Genomic DNA, 20,967 nt, shown 5'->3' on the forward strand with positions numbered 1-20,967 from the left:
AGCTACCAAAACATTAATACTAAGTATGAATAAATTCGAACTTTTGTTTGCGGAGCACCAAAATCAATAGGGTTCATCTACTTACTATGGCGCATTTACGTACCAAGTATGATTTCAATCCAACTTTGTTGTTGTTCAGTTACTGTGTTAACAAGCTATTTTAGTGAAATATGCCTAATATCAACTTGAACATATATCACCATGTACCTGCTATCAACCAACATATTAATACCAAATTTAAATACATTCTGACTTGGTTGTGGAGTTATTAGCATTTGAAGATTTTTACGTTTGACCCCGTGACCTCATTATTATTCATGAGATGAGTACCAAAATCAACAGGGTTGATCTACTCACATTTTTGATCGGTGAGACGTGAATACAAACTATAAAAATTCAAACATTTTTTTCTTTTCCCATTTCCCCCCCCCCCAAAAAAAAATACCAGTTTTTTAACATTAATTGACATTTGGTGACCTCGGATCACATGACCATTAAGTTTGAAAATAATCCCCTATACCATTTGCAACTTGTCCAAAAATATCAACTATGTCACACCTTGGCACTGGGAGTTTTTGCATTAAATGTCTGAAAATTAACTTTGACCTCATATAACTTCACACACAAAGCACACCCGGGTGTCAACCCATTGACATTTTTGATCGGAAGGTACCTTGATATCCAAATCTAGCATCAAAACCAAACATTTTCTTTTTTGCCAAAATATGCACATTTTTCCTAATGTGACCTTTGACCTTGGTTTCAGATGTAGTTTGATATCCTGATTCCAAAAAACAACACGACAACTCTGTACATCCATCATAACTCCGACCGAAAACGTTGACCCCATATAACTTCGCACATGAATGTCACACGGGGTCAACCTATTGGCATTTATGATCAGAAGGTACTGCACCTTTGAAATCTGAAAATAGTATCGAAACTGTAAAAATCCCCAAAACACTTAAAGGCCACCAGAGGTCAAATTGAGGTCAAGGGTCACCCAGATGCGGGTCGACAATTGGATTACATTGAAGCAACTCCCAACCCTAACAGACAATTCATTCTCAAGTTATCGTAAAAATACCAGTTTTTTTATCATTGACCTTTGGTGACCTTGGATCACATGAATGTTAAGTTTGAAAATATTTCCCTGTACCATTCACAACTTGTCCCAAAATATAAACCGTGTCACACCTTGGCATTGGGAGTTATTGCAGTTTTAATATTTTCGTTTTTTGGACCATAACTGACCTTTGTGGGCACCAAAAACAATAGGGCACACCTTCTCCATATGGCGGATCTATAGTCCAAGTTTGGCCTCAATCCAACTTTCCCTTATGGAGATAGAGCGTACCCAAGCAAGTGTCACAGATGCACACACAGACACACACGCCAACCTGACTAAATAGGTTCCTTTTGCTAAAGCAAGGAACCATTATTAGGCCATTAAAGTCTTTAGTGAGGAACAATTGCAGCAAAGGCTGGGTGAAGTTTGAACGTCGAGTGCCCACCATTTCACTATAATTAAGGGGGGGGGGGGCAAATGAAGTTGCTTCCCTGTCCCTCCATTAGGAAACTAACAGCACTTGACTGTAAAGAAACATAAATCAATCAGACATTAAAATAGTCCTGAAGGGAGGGTGTTTTGGGGCAGGGGAGGGGGAGAGATGAGGAAATACCAACAAGTAAATGAAGCATACTAAAGGTTTTGTATTTATTGTGTTTTCTTGCTTTTTGTTTCCTTTTATATTGTAACTTAATTCTGGTAAAAAATATTTCTTTAAAAATACGTGCATCAATTAAATGAAATTCAAGAAACTGGAAGAAAACCACTAACTTATCTTAAAACTTATGCCTTCCTGATCAATGACTCCCTGCTGTACATATCTTCATTCATAGTACACCTGTAGCTATTTTAAGAAAAATCAACAACAGTTTTACTGACTGAAAGTTTAAACAACTTGAAAAGAGCAAATATATATATATTCTTTTTCTGTGGTTTATAATTTTCGTTGTTACAATGGTACACTAACCAGTGACAACAGAATTACAAGCCCCTGCCCTCTAGCCACTGATCCATCCAGCCCCTGAATCTGTTGCGATACTTTTATATCCATTCCTTGGCTCAGCGGGCCAGTCGGAAACCACCAGTGCCATTGCACAGACACCATGGATTAGTGATGACACATTAGTTCCACTTGTGACGACATTAGTGTCACTTTGTGACGGACGACTTGTAGCAAGTGGCAGCTGCTTTGGTAGTATCTGGGCGTAAGTAATTTAATACAAATCATCAACAGACCAATGACTGGGACATTTGACGGGTCAAAGAGTTCACTGAATAGAGTGGGGACAGCAACATACAGATTACAAGCCCTGGTCTGACTCTACCAAAGCCAACTGAATTTTCTTACTTGGTTCAAGCTTTGCCTCTATCTCAGACAAAATGGGGGGGGGGGGGTATTCTAGTGACTTCACTTTTGAAATTAAGTAGTAATTAATTAGGCTTTAAACAACATTTTCATGCTTGTTTCACATTTTCTGCCTCTGTTTTTTTTGTAACCTCGCTGCCATGAAAAGATGTCAAAAGTAACTTATGTCATAGACAATATAAAGATAATGTTAATATTAACATATCAACACCAAAAATACTTAAAGCCTCAAAATGCCTTCCTTTTGAACTGTACAGAATAGGCACTAACCCCTTGATGTCAACTTATCCCAGGATTTTCCTAGAGGTTAAAAAAAAAAAATTTTGTCACCTGAGTTAAGAAGGAATACACATACAGATGATATCGGTATCTGTTTTGTTCAACATTTTAGCTATAAAACAATTCTTTCAGTGCCTTATAGATTCACACCATCAGTATTGCCCTCAAGGGTAAATACCAAAGTCAACAGAATGGTCACTAGTGTCGTGTTCGAACCTGATAATAACAGCAAAACCATTAAAGTGAACCGTACTAATTATATCACCCTCAAATCACTTTTCAAATTTTCTTCACCGAGATATTAATTCGTCTTAATATTCCACCCATCGAATAATATGCAAAAAACTGGAAGGTAACAAATTGTTAACAGATTTAGGATTTTCAGTCTGGTAAAAGCTCTGTGATGACAACGATGCTTTTGGTTTTCAGAATTTTTGGCAATGATGATGTTTGTGCAAAAAGAACAAAATCACGGGTAAATTACTTGTACAAGCTGTTCTTTGATACCGACTGTTATTTGTATAAACCAGTTGCAAAACACATTTTAGCAATAGAAAAGAAAAAAACAAAGCCTCTTTTTATGAATTAATTCAGTGTGAATAAACCTCTTTTGATGAAATATACCGTCGTTGAATGACTGTTCAAACATTTACCCTGGTCAAAGATGTGTAGTACTTTTGTTAAATGACAGAGATATCAAGATTTATGAAAGAAACAGATAGAAATATTAATGTTTTGATAGCAATCCTGTAGCCAAATAAAAAAATATAGAAAATAATAAAAATGATCATTTTGCATATTGTAGAAAGAATAAGCTGATACCCTCTTGCATTCAGTGATTATAATGTTTACTTATTTATAAAAATCAATGTAAAAAAAATAGCAACTTTAACTCGTAACACTACCACTGGGAGACATTCTGTGAAATATGAAGCATTTAAAGCAATATGATAATGGGTTAAAGTTGACAAAAAATATAAAGAAGAGAAAAGTAAGGGTTCTAATCAAAAGGCACATTCATGTACAAACCCTTAAAGCAAACCATGGTATTAAGAAGGCCACAGGGAATCCATAACTTGTATCTCTACATATTTAATCTCAAACCTCATTGCTCTTTTTAAAATCTCTTCTGATTTATAACGTAAATCTTAAACAGAAAAAAACAAACAAAAACTCCCTGAAAATGAAATGTCTATTCACCAAAAAATACTTTGCAAGCTTTTCCCACTAAATCTACAGGTTTATAAACTAGAAACCTCCCATGTTTTATTCTTTTATGTTCCTCTCCTCAGTTGTAAGAAAACAGAAGACATGCAATGATAGTAAAAATTGAAGAAAGCACAGATAGAGATTTGGTAGACGCTGAGTTGCACTTTCCCTCGGGACAGCATGTGTAGCATGGTTTGACTTCTTCATGGACACATTTACCCGGTATTGCCTCCTTAGCGGTGCAAAACAGTTGATTCATACAACCGCGGTTGACGTCTGAGGGGAAAAAGGGAGATGAGAATGATGTCAAAACTCATGACTGACGTTACAAAAGGACGGCGAGTGAGTCAACAATGGGAATGACTTGGAACCTAAACTTAGGTTACATCAAAAGAGTGAGAGGAGAGGAATGTAGGGAAGGATAGTAAACAGTGAGGGGAGAGGAATGAGGGGAAGGATGGTAAACAGCGAGGGGAGAGGAATGAAGGGGAGGATAGTAAACACTGAGAGGAGAGGAATGTAGGGAAGGATAGTAAACAGTGAGGGGAGAGGAATGAGGGGAAGGATGGTAAACAGCGAGGGGAGAGGAATGAAGGGGAGGATAGTAAACAGTGAGAGGGGAGGAATGAAGGGGAGGATAGTAAACACTGAGAGGGGAGGAATGAAGGGGAGGATAGTAAACAGTGAGAGGAGAGGAATGAAGGGGAGGATAGTAAACAGTGAGGGGAGGGGAATGAGGGGGGATGGTAAACAGCGAGGGGAGAGGAATGAAGGGGAGGATAGTAAACAGTGAGGGGAGAGGAATGAAGGGGAGGATAGTAAACACTGAGAGGGGAGGAATGAAGGGGAGGATAGTAAACACTGAGAGGGGAGGAATGAAGGGGAGGATAGTAAACAGTGAGAGGGGAGGAATGAAGGGGAGGATAGTAAACAGTGAGAGGGGAGGAATGAAGGGGAGGATAGTAAACAGTGAGAGGGGAGGAATGAAGGGGAGGATAGTAAACACTGAGAGGGGAGGAATGAAGGGGAGGATAGTAAACAGTGAGAGGGGAGGAATGAAGGGGAGGATAGTAAACACTGAGAGGGGAGGAATGAAGGGGAGGATAGTAAACACTGAGAGGGGAGGAATGAAGGGGAGGATGGTAAACAGTGAGGGGAGGGGAATGAGGGGGGATGGTAAACAGCGAGGGGAGAGGAATGAAGGGGAGGATAGTAAACAGTGAGAGGGGAGGAATGAAGGGGAGGATAGTAAACAGTGAGAGGGGAGGAATGAAGGGGAGGATAGTAAACACTGAGAGGGGAGGAATGAAGGGGAGGATAGTAAACAGTGAGAGGGGAGGAATGAAGGGGAGGATGGTAAACAGTGAGGGGAGGGGAATGAGGGGGGATGGTAAACAGCGAGGGGAGAGGAATGAAGGGGAGGATAGTAAACAGTGAGAGGGGAGGAATGAAGGGGAGGATAGTAAACAGTGAGAGGGGAGGAATGAAGGGGAGGATAGTAAACACTGAGAGGGGAGGAATGAAGGGGAGGATAGTAAACAGTGAGAGGGGAGGAATGAAGGGGAGGATAGTAAACACTGAGAGGGGAGGAATGAAGGGGAGGATAGTAAACACTGAGAGGGGAGGAATGAAGGGGAGGATAGTAAACAGTGAGAGGGGAGGAATGAAGGGGAGGATAGTAAACACTGAGAGGGGAGGAATGAAGGGGAGGATAGTAAACACTGAGAGGGGAGGAATGAAGGGGAGGATGGTAAACAGTGAGGGGAGGGGAATGAGGGGGGATGGTAAACAGCGAGGGGAGAGGAATGAAGGGGAGGATAGTAAACAGTGAGAGGGGAGGAATGAAGGGGAGGATAGTAAACACTGAGAGGGGAGGAATGAAGGGGAGGATAGTAAACAGTGAGAGGGGAGGAATGAAGGGGAGGATAGTAAACAGTGAGAGGGGAGGAATGAAGGGGAGGATAGTAAACACTGAGAGGGGAGGAATGAAGGGGAGGATAGTAAACAGCGAGGGGAGAGGAATGAGGGGGGGATGGTAAACAGCGAGGGGAGAGGAATGAAGGGGAGGATAGTAAACAGTGAGAGGGGAGGAATGAAGGGGAGGATAGTAAACACTGAGAGGGGAGGAATGAAGGGGAGGATAGTAAACAGTGAGGCGAGAAGAATAAAGGGAGGATAGGGCCCATAAGATAATGCCTTGGCAAGAAAGCTTATAGTAAGATGGGGTAAAAAAAAAACCACAGGGTAGTTGGGGTAAAAAAAAACCCACCCCCACTACAAGTCGTGAGATATAGAAACACATTTTTGTATGGTGTATGTGAAAACCATGGTGCCCAAGTCAATTTGGATATTGATTGTTACTATTCTTTTCCATCGGCGTACTGATACTTTTAGCGCCGATTTTTCCCATACTCTAAAAATAGCAAATATTTAAGTTCTGAACACTGTCCTTTAACTTTATCCCGCAAAAATATTAGAACTGATATAGAGGTTTTTGTTTCTTGGTTATGATAACAAGAGGTGTACCTACATGAATCAGTAATGTAATTACCCGCACAATCTGACATTTTTCTCGAATGACGTGGGTTTTTTTTACCCCAGGGTTTAGTGTCCGTTTGGGGTAAAAAAAGACCAGTCCTAATTTCCTCCCAAAATGGTTTATATTTATCACAGAATGTTAGAATTGCTATATGATTGACACAGGGAGTACATCTATGCTCCTCTAATTTCTACCAATATAATAATTTACATTTTTATAACTAACTGTTGCCTGTTCTTAACCTAAGTTATTGCTATGTTAGCCTAGTGTTATAGCCTAACACAATATATGTCTGCTGTATATATGGTTATCTTGTTATTTTTAGAGTCCTAAATTAATCTCTACCCTAAGTCCCAACCCCACAGCTGGATGTGATACTAATATATAGAATAAAACTCTTAAAACATGGTCAATAATGTTTTAGGGGGTATTAAACAGTCTTGATAAAATCTTGCTTAGTCTCGGAAGGTGGGGTGTATTTCCCTGAACTTATCGTTTGGCAATAGGTTAATTCATGCAGAACTCGATTGAAAATGCCCAAATAAAGCTTTTCTAAAGTGTGCTGAAAATATTTCTGGTGGTTTTGCACATTTTCTTTGGTAGTATGTTGTTTTAACAATGTGGACTTTTTTTTACCCCAGCAGGGTTTTTTTTTACCCCAAAAATGACTAAAAGCCGGGGTAAAAAAAAGCCACCCCTTTTCTGGAATTTCTCCTTTACTCATTGTGATTGAAATTTTTATTATGGCTATTTAGGAAGGTATTCCCATTTGTCAACTGACAATGCTAAAATATCTACCTAAGCATCTACCTAACGAGTTTTATGTTAAACTTTAAGGAAACGGTTTTTTTTTACCCCATCTTACTATAATGTTCATACAATACCTCCATCATCTTCAATTTCTTTAAAGCAAAAGGTATCCAAGATACTGCACTCCTGAATGTTCTTCACATTGTCATAGCCATCTCTGCAGTCACTGCATGAGTAGCACTGCAAACTGGACACTGACATGGTAAAGAAATAAAAGAAACTTGATTCTCAAATGGCTTGCTAAAGTCTTGCATAATTTAAGACAATAGTATCTCCAATAAGCAGTTGCTTTCTCTGAGCTGTAGACAGTAATGTTTATCATGCATGATACATACAGAGTCCAAATTGTTGGGTTTTCTTGTAGAGTTTTCCTCTTGGTCAGCAATTGTATTATTTTGACGAGCCAAAGTAAAAATATTCGAGATTGCAACTGACGAAGGCAGCTTGAGATACCCTCCTAACATAATTTCACTTTTTTTTTCCACCAAGTGAAGAGTGTGTTAAGAATGAGTGAGTGATTAATAAATTAGAAATCTCATTAACTGTTTTCAACAGTTTGTCACCCAGACACTGAGACACTAATAAAACTGCCCCCAACAAAAGTGACAGAAAATGTTAACACCTAAATATGGACTCTATCATCTCTTGAACTTCAAGCATACATAATGGGTTCCCATTTTGTTAAAAGTTAGCAAAAGTGATCCCCATCTTATACCAGAAAGCCAACAGGCTAAGTAATTCCTAGCCTCACATGTTTATGGTACTACCCTTCTGAAAGCTTATGACAGATAACAGTCATTTGTGGAAGTGGAGAACCATCTCAGCCACTTAAACAGCGATGCTCATTTCCTGTGATGTCCAGTTAGTGACATAACAAAGCTATTTCATCTAAGAAATACTTTGAGTTTGAGAACTTACAAGGTTTTCAGACATAGACATACTGTTTGTTGACTTCAAATGACCTTCAACTTTCACAGAAAACACTGGGTTTCTTATACCCTAAGTCAATATGGTGCATCGGCATACTAAATATAAAGTTCATCCACCTTACGGTTTCTGAGTTATCATGTTTACCTGACTTTTCAGAAATATCTTAAATTTCCACTTGTGGTATAGTATTCAACAAGAGAAATTAGAGAATTGTCTGGTGGAGAAATTACTAGGGGTTAGAGTTGACTCAAATTTAACTTGGCAAAAAAAAAAGCTATGTTTGCAATATAGCAAGAATTAATTTGAGAACCAGACATCGGGCACGGACCTTGTCTAGAAGAATGTTTCATAGACAAGCTTTATAACTCTTGTTTTGTTAACTAATAAGTTATGCTCATACTTTGTAGTGCTTGGTTGGTGTTTATGTCCTCTAGTAGGATTTTTGCCGACTTAACCCATTCAGATTCAGAAAAAAACAAGTAGGCAGTTATTTTGAATACTACAAATAACAGCTGCATCTAGTCTGATAAAGGTCCATGTGAGAAAACAATGCGTAACTCAAACGTCAAACATTTTGCATCAACAAATTATACTCAAGATTGACAGTTACAGAAACACTGAATCACTGATTCCTTTTTCACATGACTGAGCCTACTACTAACTAATATTACACTTGGCTACAGAGGTGACCTGGTCATAAACCTGGATAGGTATTATTAACATCTTCAATAGCATTTATTATCACAATAAAATACATTGTTGGATGTAGTCCCTTTCTGTTATAGCAAACAATGTTTTCATTTAATCTTGAATTGATACCTCTAGGACTATACACCAACTAGGCCTACGTGATGGTCTTACGGTTAGGTCTAACCTACACTGGGACAAACTAAAACGAATGACAGCGAATGACCGAATGACAATTGACTTTGTACAGGGTTAATTATCATTGCGAATGACAGCGAATGACAACGAAGGACAGTGTTGAGAAGAGATAGAATGATTAACAGAGTGGAGTAAATGCGGTTATTGGTTTTCTGCGCAAAAATGATTTGAGCAAAATCGCATGTTACGTGGTTGCAGGGTTTGGTGTAATTTACAGATAGAAACTACTGGGAAAGTTTTTGTGTGGGAATGCACTTGCGTGCTGTGCTTTTTACCTCTGTAGATAGAAAGATAACTGAAGCCGTTTCAAGATTATAGTATTGTTAGTTTCTAACATTTAATATCGGAAAAATTACGTTAAATTTACTTTTTAAAATCAGACTTACAATTTCGCTTACTATAAGGTACGTTTTTATCCGTGTCCGTATACTTTACTAGATCTAGATACCCACGAAGTATGAACTGTGATATCCGGTTGAAGCAAATGTCTGTGCTGTCATCACTGTCATTCGTTTTAGTCAACGCCTTTTTTAGTGTGTACAACATATTGTCATTCGTTATGTGTAACGCAATTGTCATTCGTTTTAGTAACACCCCCTACACTAGCCTACAGTACTATTGTATTCAATTTCAAGCTTATATCCTAAATGCGGAAGAAAAACGCTTCCATGATTTCAACACTATGCGAGGTTTCCCGACGGTTTCAAACTTCAAATTCTGTCACACCTTCTACGCAGATCATAAGAAACACGGTTCGTCTGATTTATCGTGAATGATACAGTGACAGGCCTACATTAGCTAATAACATTGAAACCTAACCCCGTCTTGCATTGCTGACATCTTCTACCACCTAGGCCTATTTAACCGTAGCCTACGCCCAAACTGCTCGCTCCAAAACTTTCACTCAATACGTCATATTTTCTATTTTCATGTTATATAAAAAATACACCAATCACAAAAGTCATACCTTCCTGGAATGCAATGAAAGCCAATGTGATCAAAACGATGTAATGCATTTTGTTTGAAGTTGTTACTTGTATATAGCTTAACCCCGAAATAAAGTCTCACACTGAAGTGAAAGCAGAACAACTTTCAAAAAGGACTAGTTAATGGAACGCCAAAAGGATAGCAGGTGGCGCTACTACTCTAAAGAGGAGGTGCTAAAACCCTAAACAGGAGGTGCTACTAATCCTTCAGTGACGATGCTGCTGTAAAAAGGTGGCGCTACTACTCTCTATATACGGCTCTGAAATAGGCGATGCTACTACTAAACAGGCGCCGATGCTACTGTTAATTAGTAAACGGAAGGTGCTACTTCTACAAAATGGGGTCGCTGCTACTCTAATATTGAGTCGATACTACAACTGTGTAACATGTCTTTGGTGATACGTGCTTTCGCCGTGTGGCCGCATTAGAGGCTTCGAAGACTCACCCCAAACCGCGTGCCTCGCTCTGAAAAAGTGAACCTTCCGTTGCTTGCAAGTGAAGTTTTCTGCTTGTCGCTACAAAATGCAAACAGTAATGAAACGTGATACCTTGTTATCTTTAGCTGGACCTGAGATGTCCTTCGCTGTATCGTTTGTACACTGTGCTGTGGGTATTGACCGCAGCTGTATGTATTGACTGTACACTAGTGTCTAATTACCGAGGGTAGCAAGCTGTGTGCGTATCCTCTGGGATCGATGGTGGTGTCTAACATTTCTGTTACACCTCATTCGGAACTAGGTCAGATTACCGGCATTAGACGTTTCTATTCGCGTGCCGCCCTCTGAAAAAAATTAACTTTCCGTTGCTTGCAAGTCAAGTTTTCTTCTTGTCGCTACAAAATGCAGACAGTAATGAAACGTAATACCTTATCTTTTATCTGGACCTGAGATCAGGGTCCAGGGAGTTCCATAACAACTCCCTGCTGAGATTACCATCGCTGCTATGTATACTGTGTTGTGGGTATTGACCGTAGCTGTATGTACTGACTGTACACTAGTGTCTACTTACCGATGGTAGCAAGCTGTGTGTATTTTCTGGCATCAATGGTGGTGTCTAACACTTTTGTTACACCTCATTCGAAACTAGGTCAGATTACCGGCATCAGACGTTTCTTTGTGCGCGAGTCTTCACTCCCTTTAATATTGTTTATCTATATTCACACCTCCTGTGTGGAGTCTTGTTACAGTATTACGGTAACCTGACTTGGAACTAATTGTAAATGTATCATACTGAGTATATGGTCAAGTTTTATGTATCTTAAATATAACTTTTTGTATTTGTTCGCCATTGTTATACCTTATTATGCATCTCCTTTTCCCAAAATTGGTGGATTGAATATATAAGTGATTCTCTGTGTTTGTGTAGTCATTGTGAATGTGTGTAAAAACCGACTCAGCAGTTGACTTAAAATATCATTAAGCATTGAACCACTTGAAACCTGGAGACAATTTAATCCTCTCTTGAAGTTAAGGCCCACCTGTTACCAATATTGCTGACCCATTGTCTTAATTCCTCTGACGAAAGGAAAGGAAGGTTGCAGCTACAATAAATTATACCGATGGTGACACTGTTATACAATTTCATACAAGTATAGCGTTTTTCGATTAATACATATTGGTATAGTTGTAAACAAGGGCGTAGGAACCGGGGGATGGGGGCGCCAGCCCCCCCCCCCCGTGAAAAATATGGGGGCGAAAGTATCATTCCGCCCCCCCCCCCGGCTTCGCAAGTCAGAAAACCCCTTTTTCATTTCCAAATGAGAAAAAAATCTCATTTGGAGCACCAAATTGCATCTAAGGCCAGGTGAAAATGCAAAATTATTTACAAAATGGAGTGGGTGTTGAAGTGTGCTATATTGCACCAAATTGCATCTGAGGCCACCTGGAAATGCAAAAAAAATCCAAAGGGGAGGGGGACACCCCCTTCCCTTAGACCCCTCCCCCAGGCTGGCCATCAGTCTTCAGACCCCCCCACTCAAAAGTACCTTCCTACGCCACTGGTTGTAAATCACTGAATATCGTTTGTTAATGGTATTAAAATGAATAGTATAAGAGCTGCCATCGGGGGTGGCTGGACCGTATTACTGGGTCGAAAATAGCGCGCAAGCGTATCCGATGCATCTGAGACGGCTAATGTGCCGCCAGGTTGAGATACCAGAGGCCCCTTTCCCATGCTCAGTGATCGTGAAGGATGTTATAGTATATTGTGAGGGGTCCAATGTGCCACCCAGGGCCTAGCGTACGTAACCGTTCGAATCACTGAACCAGTAGAAAATCCATTCTTCAGTCCGCTGCTAATGAAACGTGGAAAAGGGTCACCGTGAGACCCCGTCGTTCTCACAATGGAGCCGTCGTCCCAAAACAGTAGCCGACATCGTTGCTTTCGTCATATGGTCGCAGTCGTCACGGTATGTCGTGATAAAGATTGCCGTCGACACCGTCTAAGCGCGTCACCGTGGTATTACATACCATCGACTGTGATCGACACCGTCATGCACGCATCCGGTCATCGGCAATACGAACTTCATTTTAATCATCTTTCTTTATCGTCAAGGACTGAGAAATCACTATCATCGTAACTCGTAGTCGTCATAATCATCGACAAGGACATTTTGATCGCCATGTCCCATCGTCACGTCGTATCCGCGGTCGTCTATGTTACGTAATCCTCTGAGACAATTTGATCGTCATCATGTTGTCCAAGGTCATGGAAACCGCCGTCTTCGTAATTATGCATGGTTGACATATGGTCATGAATATTGTACGATCCTAGTTGTCATTTTCGTTGTCACGGTAACGGTTAAATCATAACTCCCCTCCATCGCCATGGTAATTCTGATGCTAGCGTCATTAACAATTTTTTTTTTGCAAAACGTTGAATTGACGAGATTAATTAGGCTATCAATTCATCATTTTGTAACATTGAAATTGTTACAATGAGGACTGTATGAGCGTAATCCATAATGTCGTCGCAAAATGATGAATTTTTGAATTTCATAATCGATCAATCATCATTTTATTTGAAATTGTTAAATAATAAACAGACGGCACCATGGTCTATTGCAGAACTCCGTACATTAGAAGTTACTCACAGTGCACAACTGAAGAAACGCCCTGATTGGAACATTTTCCTATGACGTAACGCCATAGGGAAATTACACACTGTAGCGTATCGTTCCCATTGCTTAACACACTAATCACGTATCGTTCCAAGCATCATTCGTCACGCTATGGGAAAACGGACCGTATCGTTCCACGTATCGTTCGAACAGTACGTTAGTGTGTATTCTCCTACTGCGTGACGTCATTGGACAATACACAAATAAGAGAGCTATATACTGAATTTCCACGTAGTAACACCTGCAGTTATGACCATGTACAGAAGTGTGCAACGCTGGGATCGAAGGGGGGGGGGGTGATGGAAAGACGGCGCGAGTTCAGAGTGTTGCGAGTGATATATAAAATATATCTTTTCGAAACGGATGCTTACCTCTTCAGCTGAATCTTAACAAAGATTGAGAATTGGCCATATTCGCGACTTCGACTTTATACCAAAAATTATGTACTCCTCTAAGAAACATGCGAGTTTGTTATTATGCTAATTCGTTAAGAAATGGTTTAATCAGGGTGTCGTTAGAGGCTCCCAAGTAGGCCTGGCCAGAGGGAAGGGGGTCAGATGGAGCAACAGCCCCGTGGTAAAGGTCTGGGAGAATTTGGATTTTTCATTTTCATAATTTACTTAGGCTAAAAACAGGATTAGTGCGAAAACGGGGCCCGGTGGAATATTTGGGTCCGGGGACCGATCACCGATCTGGCTGTCAACGACTGCTTCGAAGCCTAACATTTGAATTGTTTAATCTTTAATACCACTGCTACAACTTTTTTCCTGCCTTGGGTATTTTGGCTCTCGCGGTAGATCGCATGAAATTTGAGCTGTGCAAGTGACTTTTCAACGCTCGGTTTCCTTTGCTAGTCTTCGGTAATTGATTACGTCACACACGTAGGCTAACGTTCCCAGGCTAATAACCTTGAAAGGTGAAAAAGTGGGCAGTGGCGACAAATGAACGGCAGTCTTACTAAAGGGTAGTCTTGTTATGACCCTAGTATGAACACCCTAGTGTGCCTTTCTTTTTCCCAAAGTTATTTTCCCGTATCTCTACTGAACTGCCCAGAAAACACGGGCAAAGCTTTCGATTGTATCGGAAAAATCCTCGGGCATGTAAAATAAAGTGGGCAAGCACATTCGTGGTAGGCAGAAACGGACTCTGAGGCATGTATAGTTTGCACGAGAGAGAAAAAGAGTATTCCAAGCTACTTGGCCAAGATTAACCGGAGGGCGGAATTTCAAATGACATTTAACCATCCCTATGGACAAGATATATATAATGCATTCAGTCAAGAGCTCTATCCATGTATAGGTTACGTTTCGTTTATTTGTTTTCTACAACTACAAGAGTACAATTTGCACAAAATAACAAAGTATCAACAGCAATGAACATTTGCACAACAATGGGTGGACCCTATAGAGCAGGGATTCCCTAACTGGGGTGCATGAACCCCTAGGGGTGCGTGAGTTCATCCCAGGGGGTTCGTGAGACGTTTCTGAAAGTCATTACTAAAGTACTTTTTGTTGAACTAAAATTTGATTTATCATATAATTTAGTGATGTACAAAAGTCGTACCTATATAACAAACTCTTTTCGCGTTCCATACGCATATGTTGCCATAGCTATACCGTACCGTGCATGCGATAAATAAATGAATTATGAAACAGACACAGGCCGCATGACTTTGGTGAAGTTGGTGTACGCATGACAGTACGTCGTGAAGATAAAGAGCTGAACTTGAACTTGATCTTTTACGAAGCACTGTTATGCGTATAACAGTATAATAATGACTCAGATCGTGTCTCGAAAAGTTGGGGGTTCGAGGACAACTCTGACATCCACAGGGGTTCGTGGGGGATTAAGTTAGGGAAACCCTGCTATAGAGAATTTCGACGTATTTAGATCATTCAAGAGGAAGGACCAGGAGTGCATTAAGGAGGTACGGACGTGAACATTAAAATGAGAGAGATAGCGTTTTAAGTCACGAAGGTTTGCACACAATAAACAACAAGCACGTAAATTCAAATAGAATATTTGTTTAGAGAAACATATTTGGGATTCCAACGAAGACGGGGATGGTACGGAAGGGTAAGAGGTTGGCGGGAAAGTTAGGGAGACCAAAGTTGGAAAGGTTTAGGCCTATAGTCATGGAAACGTGATTACATGAAATGTCTCTTTACAATGACAAGCAAAGCTGTACATCATTCCTTTATGAGAAAGAATCTTCGTACTATTTTGCTTGAACAAAAAAGATGAAAATGGTAGTGTTTTTGTACGAAAATGAAGAAAGTCATGCCAAAAAAAGGGAAAAATATGGAACGCTTCACGATTTTGCGTGTCATCCTTGCGCAGGGGCCATGCTAATCTTCTCTGTATCGTTCCAATTTTAGTATATGTGCCGCCGAAGCGAGCACGTCTGGAGTACTGTTGTAGTGGTACTATATACTGCACAACACTGTAACAACGTGACATATGTTGTAGTGTAATTTTTGGTTTTATTAATCATTCGCCAGGTTATTCATAAATGACAGACACAATAACTGCAAAGTTTACAACTTTTTCAACGGATCTTTAAAATTATTGGTAGTACATTAAAGGAAAACTATGACAATATCATCTTTCAGATATATGACTCTGTTATCCTTTTCCGTGTAGTCCGTTGTCGAGTCAACAACAGACTACATGGCCACGCTGATGACGTCATTCGTTGATTGAATAAGCAAATTCTGTCTTCTGAGGCCTTTACTACTATCTGTAGAACAAACGAAACATGAGATATGAATTATCATGAAACAGAGAGTCATATGTGTCACTATTGACGTTAATTAATATGCTTACGCTGTGAAAATAAGCGATATTGTACTGAATTCATCTAATGAATATTCATGATTCATAACACGCGTAGCGTGGTTGCAAATAGAGGGCGCTATACAAAATCAAGGCTGGTGATTCCTCAAAGTCGTCGATCTTTGAACTTCTTTATTTCAAGTGTGAACTACACAACAAATTGTTAACATTAAAACTAAACTTGATGGCATCTACTTTAATTTGTGTTGAAAGATCTTCCTCATCCATGCAGTTAGGCCTATTACAAACAAGTAAACATTAAATGTCTTTAATCTACACCACATGGCTGTATTTTAAATTTGGGACATTAATATCCATGCTTTCTAGCCGTCTACGGCGAATTGTATATAGCAAATGTGCAAACAGATATGTAGCCATGCTTACAATGAACATAAGACCTATACACGGTATTAGCACCAAATCACCTGAACAGGAAGTTGAGTGTAGATGAGTGTAAATACTTACAAGTGAATATTCAGTATAAAGAGAGCTGTAAGAAAAGACAGAGCGAGGTAGAATTCCAAGGAAGTGACCAAAATATCTTACAATTCATCCACCAAGTAGGCCTGCTAGTGATTTGTGTAGTGAGTTCATAGTGAAATAGGAGGTGCGGCGGGGTGGATTCCTAAATTATTGCAAAAAATTAAACTTGGTATTTAAATACCACGATTAAATGTCAAAAATATTTATTTCAGTAACGGAACAAGCTACCATCAGATTAATCCAAGTTTTCTTTAGTTGACCTGGCCTATACATAGACCTACCTTTTCCTAAATTTTCACGTGACTAGCCTCGCAAATGTATAGTTTACGGCCAACCTGCTGTAATGGCTTTGATAATAGCTTATAAGCTAAATATATATAGCCGATTCTATTGGGTCTAACGTTCGTTAGTTTGTTTGGAAATGAGAAAAATGCCTAGCTACAGCTGGATTCGAGTACATTCAGTACACGGGAAGCCTATAGCTACAGCTGCCCGGATTCGAGCTTCAACTTAATCTCAAACTCATAGGCATTATAGGCTACGCTAAATAAGCCCGGCATACTTTTCGACAAGTCTCCCCTCCCCCTTCCTATTAATCCCCTTTCCAATTTACTACCCCGCCAACGGCCCGCCGTCACGCTATGTACCCCTGAGGTTATACGTACTCACCTATCTCACGGTGTGCCCTTCCTATGGTCGTTCAGTAGCTTCGCAATATTATCTGTAAATAACCTACCCTCAGTGACTTCGGAATAATTTCTTCCTCAATCAATATCTTCTATATCCACCTCGAGTCATGTAGAGCAGGATATAAGAAACGTTCTGCTCTAAGAACCACCTAGGGCCTACCTATCGCCTCTCTGCATTGATACGTTTCTTCAAGTCCTGACACGTCCGATCTGCCTTGCTTTGAAGTTCAAAAAGAAAGTGTACCAATCTTCGTTGAGAAAGTTCAACGAACAACAACTCGGCGAACCTAACCCCGCAGTTTAACCTCACAGCTATGGACCTGGTTTCTTCCATCGGCTGTGTTGACGTCACTGATCTGTTAGTGTACAGATCAGTGGTTGAAGTACACGATATGCATAAACCTTCAACTACTGCCCAGTCCTAAACGATAGAGCCCTGCCACTGCATTCCACTCATGCAGCGCCTTGTCAAAAATGAAACGAACATATCACTCAGGCTTCGGTATATTTATCGAGAATATCGAGGTTGGTTTATAACTCTCTAGTTCTTGCTTAGGTCGAAAACCTACCATGGCGCGCTGCAATATTTAGAATTCTGTGTCAATCACACACGTGGGTGCTCTAACTAGCAAACTAAAGCGAATCGCGTTTCCCCGCACAGAGACAAAACAAGTTTGAAAGTTTCTGTTTCCAATGTAAACATTGGAGCTGCTATTAACCACAGTCTTTCTGTGGTCCTCTGGGTCAGATTAATAACATTGCGAGTGTTCAATCAGTTGGAATGTCAACTTACGCGGAGGCGAATTAGGTGAAGAAAGATCCGCGGTGATAATAATCATTAATCAAACTTAAGATAGAAGTTCAGAGACGCATTCGGAGGCAGATTTAGACTTTAATATTAAGGTCCAGCCAAAAAAGAACAAGGTTGTGCTGGTATAGCTACCCTACTTTTTCATTTTGTTGTGGATTGACGAAAGAGGGCAGATTTGGTAGTTACAACAGGTTACAGTTGATATACGTATTAGTGAGTTTTCCTTTGAGTCCTACGATTCCTGGCAGCAAAGTTTGCGTCCTATCGTACAAGTTTCATTTAATAGCCTGTTTTAGTTTACACTTCTATCCAGTTAACCTTAAAGGCATGGGGAGAGGGCTGTAATGCATATGAATTCATATGTTACAGGGGGTAGGATACTTCCAAAAAGTGGGGGGGCACAATATCAGAGGGGCACTTTCTAATTCCACACCCACCACTCGTTATGCTATAAACGGATACACACCGGCCATATCACTTAAATATATATGATGTGTTAGTATGCTATCAATACTATTATGGTGCGCTGCAACATTGATTTTATATTTATTAAGATTGTTTATTGTTAACCGTGCTATAATAAGATATATACAATTTTAAAAATAGCAGTATACAGACTAAACATAAATAATTAAAATAAAATGTAAAATTAACAAAGGCTTAAGATATCCAAATTTCGGTTCATCATGAAAGGGGCACATTTTATTTGTCAGAAGGGCAAAGTTGCTATTTTGGGAAAAAAAGTGTGGGGCACGTGCCCCAAGTGCCCCCCCCCCCGGCTCCTACCCCCTGATTGTCTAGATGTTGACGTTCCCTTATTGTTAATAAATAAAAATGAGCGCTCGTATCGTACTGATATTGAAAACCAACCAACATTAATAGCCTGTTCCCACGAACGCGGGCTTGCTTCAACCCTTGATCGACCTATCGAGGGGCGGGCAAATTGCTCCACTCTTTTTTCTGCGTGGGAACGGGGCTAGCCCGAGCTTGATCAAACCCCTCATGCGAGATGGGGTTAGGACAGCTTAGCTCGGGTTAACTTTGACAAATGTAAATAGACGATTGCCTTGTTGTAGTGTAATAAAGTTACGCTAGATTTTTATCAGTTGTGGTTTCCGCCGCTTGCTTTATTTCTTTATCGACATAAACTGTGTTTTTTTCTAAACTTGGCTGTGTGTACAAATGACCGATGCAGTGAGAATGAAGGAATTACGTAAGGCATAGCTGAGTAGTACACAGTGTAGCTGCCCGCATATACCCGCATACAAACAGTATAAAGTTTCAGCTGCTTTCTTGAAGACGTTTAGATAACCGACAAAGCCCATTATTATTATCAGGGGGGTAGGAAGCTTCCAGAAAGTGGGGGGGGGCACAACATCAGAGGGGCACTTTCTAATTCCACACCCACCACTCGTTATGCTATAAACCGATACACACCGGCCATATCACTTAAATATATATGATATGTTAGTATGCTATCAATACTAATTATTGAGATTGTTTATTGTCAATTAAGCGTGCTACAATAAGATATGGGATGCCATTTTAGAATTGGATGTATACAGTCTAAAAATAAATGATTAAAATAAAATATTGAAATTAACAAAGGCTTAAGATATCCAAAAGACAGTTCTTCATCAAAGAGGAGCACATTTTATTTGCCAGTAGGGCACATTTGCTAGGTTGGAAAAAGTTTACTATCGATATTTTCCTGTACAATATGTCGCAGAAGGAGACTGAGCAAAGTATAAGTGGTCGGACGATGAGGTATTCGCATTGCTTGGCAGACTAACATGAAATCTGTTCAAAAATGTGAAATTGACGAGGATTAGCATATAATTAGGCCTATTAATGTTTATCAATCCCAATGGCAGACAAAAGTAATACTTCCACACGGTGAAGGCCGGAGCACAATGGAATGTCCTGACTCTACTGAGCAGTGGCGTCGCCAGACAATTTAATATGGGGGGTGGGGGGCACAGTACTTATATTTAGGGGGCACAATGTTTATTTGTGAATGGCAGTCCTGGGGGAGGGGTCTAAGGGGAGGGAGTTATTTTTTATTCATTAATGGTCATCAGATGTAACCTATGTGCCCTTCCACATAAGTTCAGGCCCCTACCTTCAATCATTCGGGGGAAATATTGAAGCTGTACCTAATCTACGTCTCAAGATGTGTGACAATGTTAACAAACACAACTAAGGTGGTCTGAATGCATCGCCCTACTCTGCATGGTCCGCCGTCTCAAAATCACAAAATCGTTGGGAATTTCGTTTCTAAACTTATTTGATGATCAGTCCAAGATTTTACTTCTTCTTTTTGCAAATGTTCACTTTCGATGAACACTAGAGAAAACGGAACGTTATAATACCGATCATGTTTTCATGGTTGATGATCGTTGTTTTATATGAAATCACAAAAGATGAAAATAAAAACAAAAGCCAGGAGAGAAATATAAATATAAATGAATATTTTTTATTTCGTATTCAGCACATGAGTTTGGAAAGTAAAGGGCAAAGTATCACGGGACCCTGATTTCCCTATTTAAACTTCTGAGTGACACAGACAATAGATGAGATCATGGATATCAGTATATCAGTGGCGGAGCTAGGGGTCTTGGTCAGGGGGGGGCGAAAATGGTCTGTAGGGGCGCTTTCGACACTATCTAAGCGGAGCATCACCACAGGTTGGTGCGGAGCGTACAGAAATTTTTTGAGTTAAGATATTACCTAGATTGCAGGAAATTACCCTTTCCGGGCCTTGCTAATTTGCAGATAAACAAAGAATAAATAGGTGTCATCGCCATTTCGTCAGAAAATTACACCAACAAAATGTGACAAATGTCAATAGGTATTTGAGAGCGCAATAAAAAAGTCAATAATCGCGAATAAATAAAAAGTAGTAAAAAGCTGAAAAGGGCGCCAGCAGTCCATTTGAGTCTGTCAGGGGGGGCATC

At 40.0% G+C, this 20,967-nt stretch overlaps 1 protein-coding gene, 1 long non-coding RNA gene and 1 other non-coding gene across 3 annotated transcripts; all 3 read right to left on the reverse strand.

Annotated features, from left to right (window-relative positions):
- Positions 1-1,703: 1,703 nt before the first annotated feature.
- LOC139969844 (uncharacterized) lies at positions 1,704-10,215 on the reverse strand. The gene is made up of 3 exons (XM_071975160.1): positions 10,055-10,215; positions 7,347-7,466; positions 1,704-4,199 (listed from the first exon to the last, which is right to left on the reverse strand). The coding sequence occupies exons 1-3, from the start codon at positions 10,101-10,103 to the stop codon at positions 4,003-4,005; spliced, it is 366 nt and encodes a 121-aa protein (XP_071831261.1). The 5' UTR covers positions 10,104-10,215; the 3' UTR covers positions 1,704-4,002.
- A 4,395-nt stretch (positions 10,216-14,610) lies between these two features.
- LOC139970169 (uncharacterized) lies at positions 14,611-18,156 on the reverse strand. Its single transcript, XR_011794061.1, has 3 exons — positions 17,180-18,156; positions 16,493-16,517; positions 14,611-15,932 (listed from the first exon to the last, which is right to left on the reverse strand). It is a non-coding gene; the product is annotated as an uncharacterized lncRNA (long non-coding RNA).
- LOC139970354 (U6 spliceosomal RNA) lies at positions 15,488-15,594 on the reverse strand. The gene has a single exon (XR_011794128.1). It is a non-coding gene; the product is annotated as a U6 spliceosomal RNA (small nuclear RNA).
- Positions 18,157-20,967: the final 2,811 nt, after the last annotated feature.

Source organism: Apostichopus japonicus, chromosome 7 (assembly GCF_037975245.1).
Source record: "Apostichopus japonicus isolate 1M-3 chromosome 7, ASM3797524v1, whole genome shotgun sequence".
In the NCBI taxonomy this organism is placed as follows: Eukaryota; Metazoa; Echinodermata; class Holothuroidea; order Aspidochirotida; family Stichopodidae; genus Apostichopus; species Apostichopus japonicus.

Coding starts and splice junctions, on each gene's coding strand:
- LOC139969844 (XM_071975160.1), bottom strand. CDS start 10,103: ATGCATTACATCGTTTTGATCACATTGGCTTTCATTGCATTCCAGGAA. Junction 7,467..10,054: donor TTTCATTGCATTCCAGGAAG/GTATGACTTTTG, acceptor TTACCATGTCAG/TGTCCAGTTTGCAGTGCTAC. Junction 4,200..7,346: donor AGAAATTGAAGATGATGGAG/GTATTGTATGAA, acceptor TTTTCCCCTCAG/ACGTCAACCGCGGTTGTATG.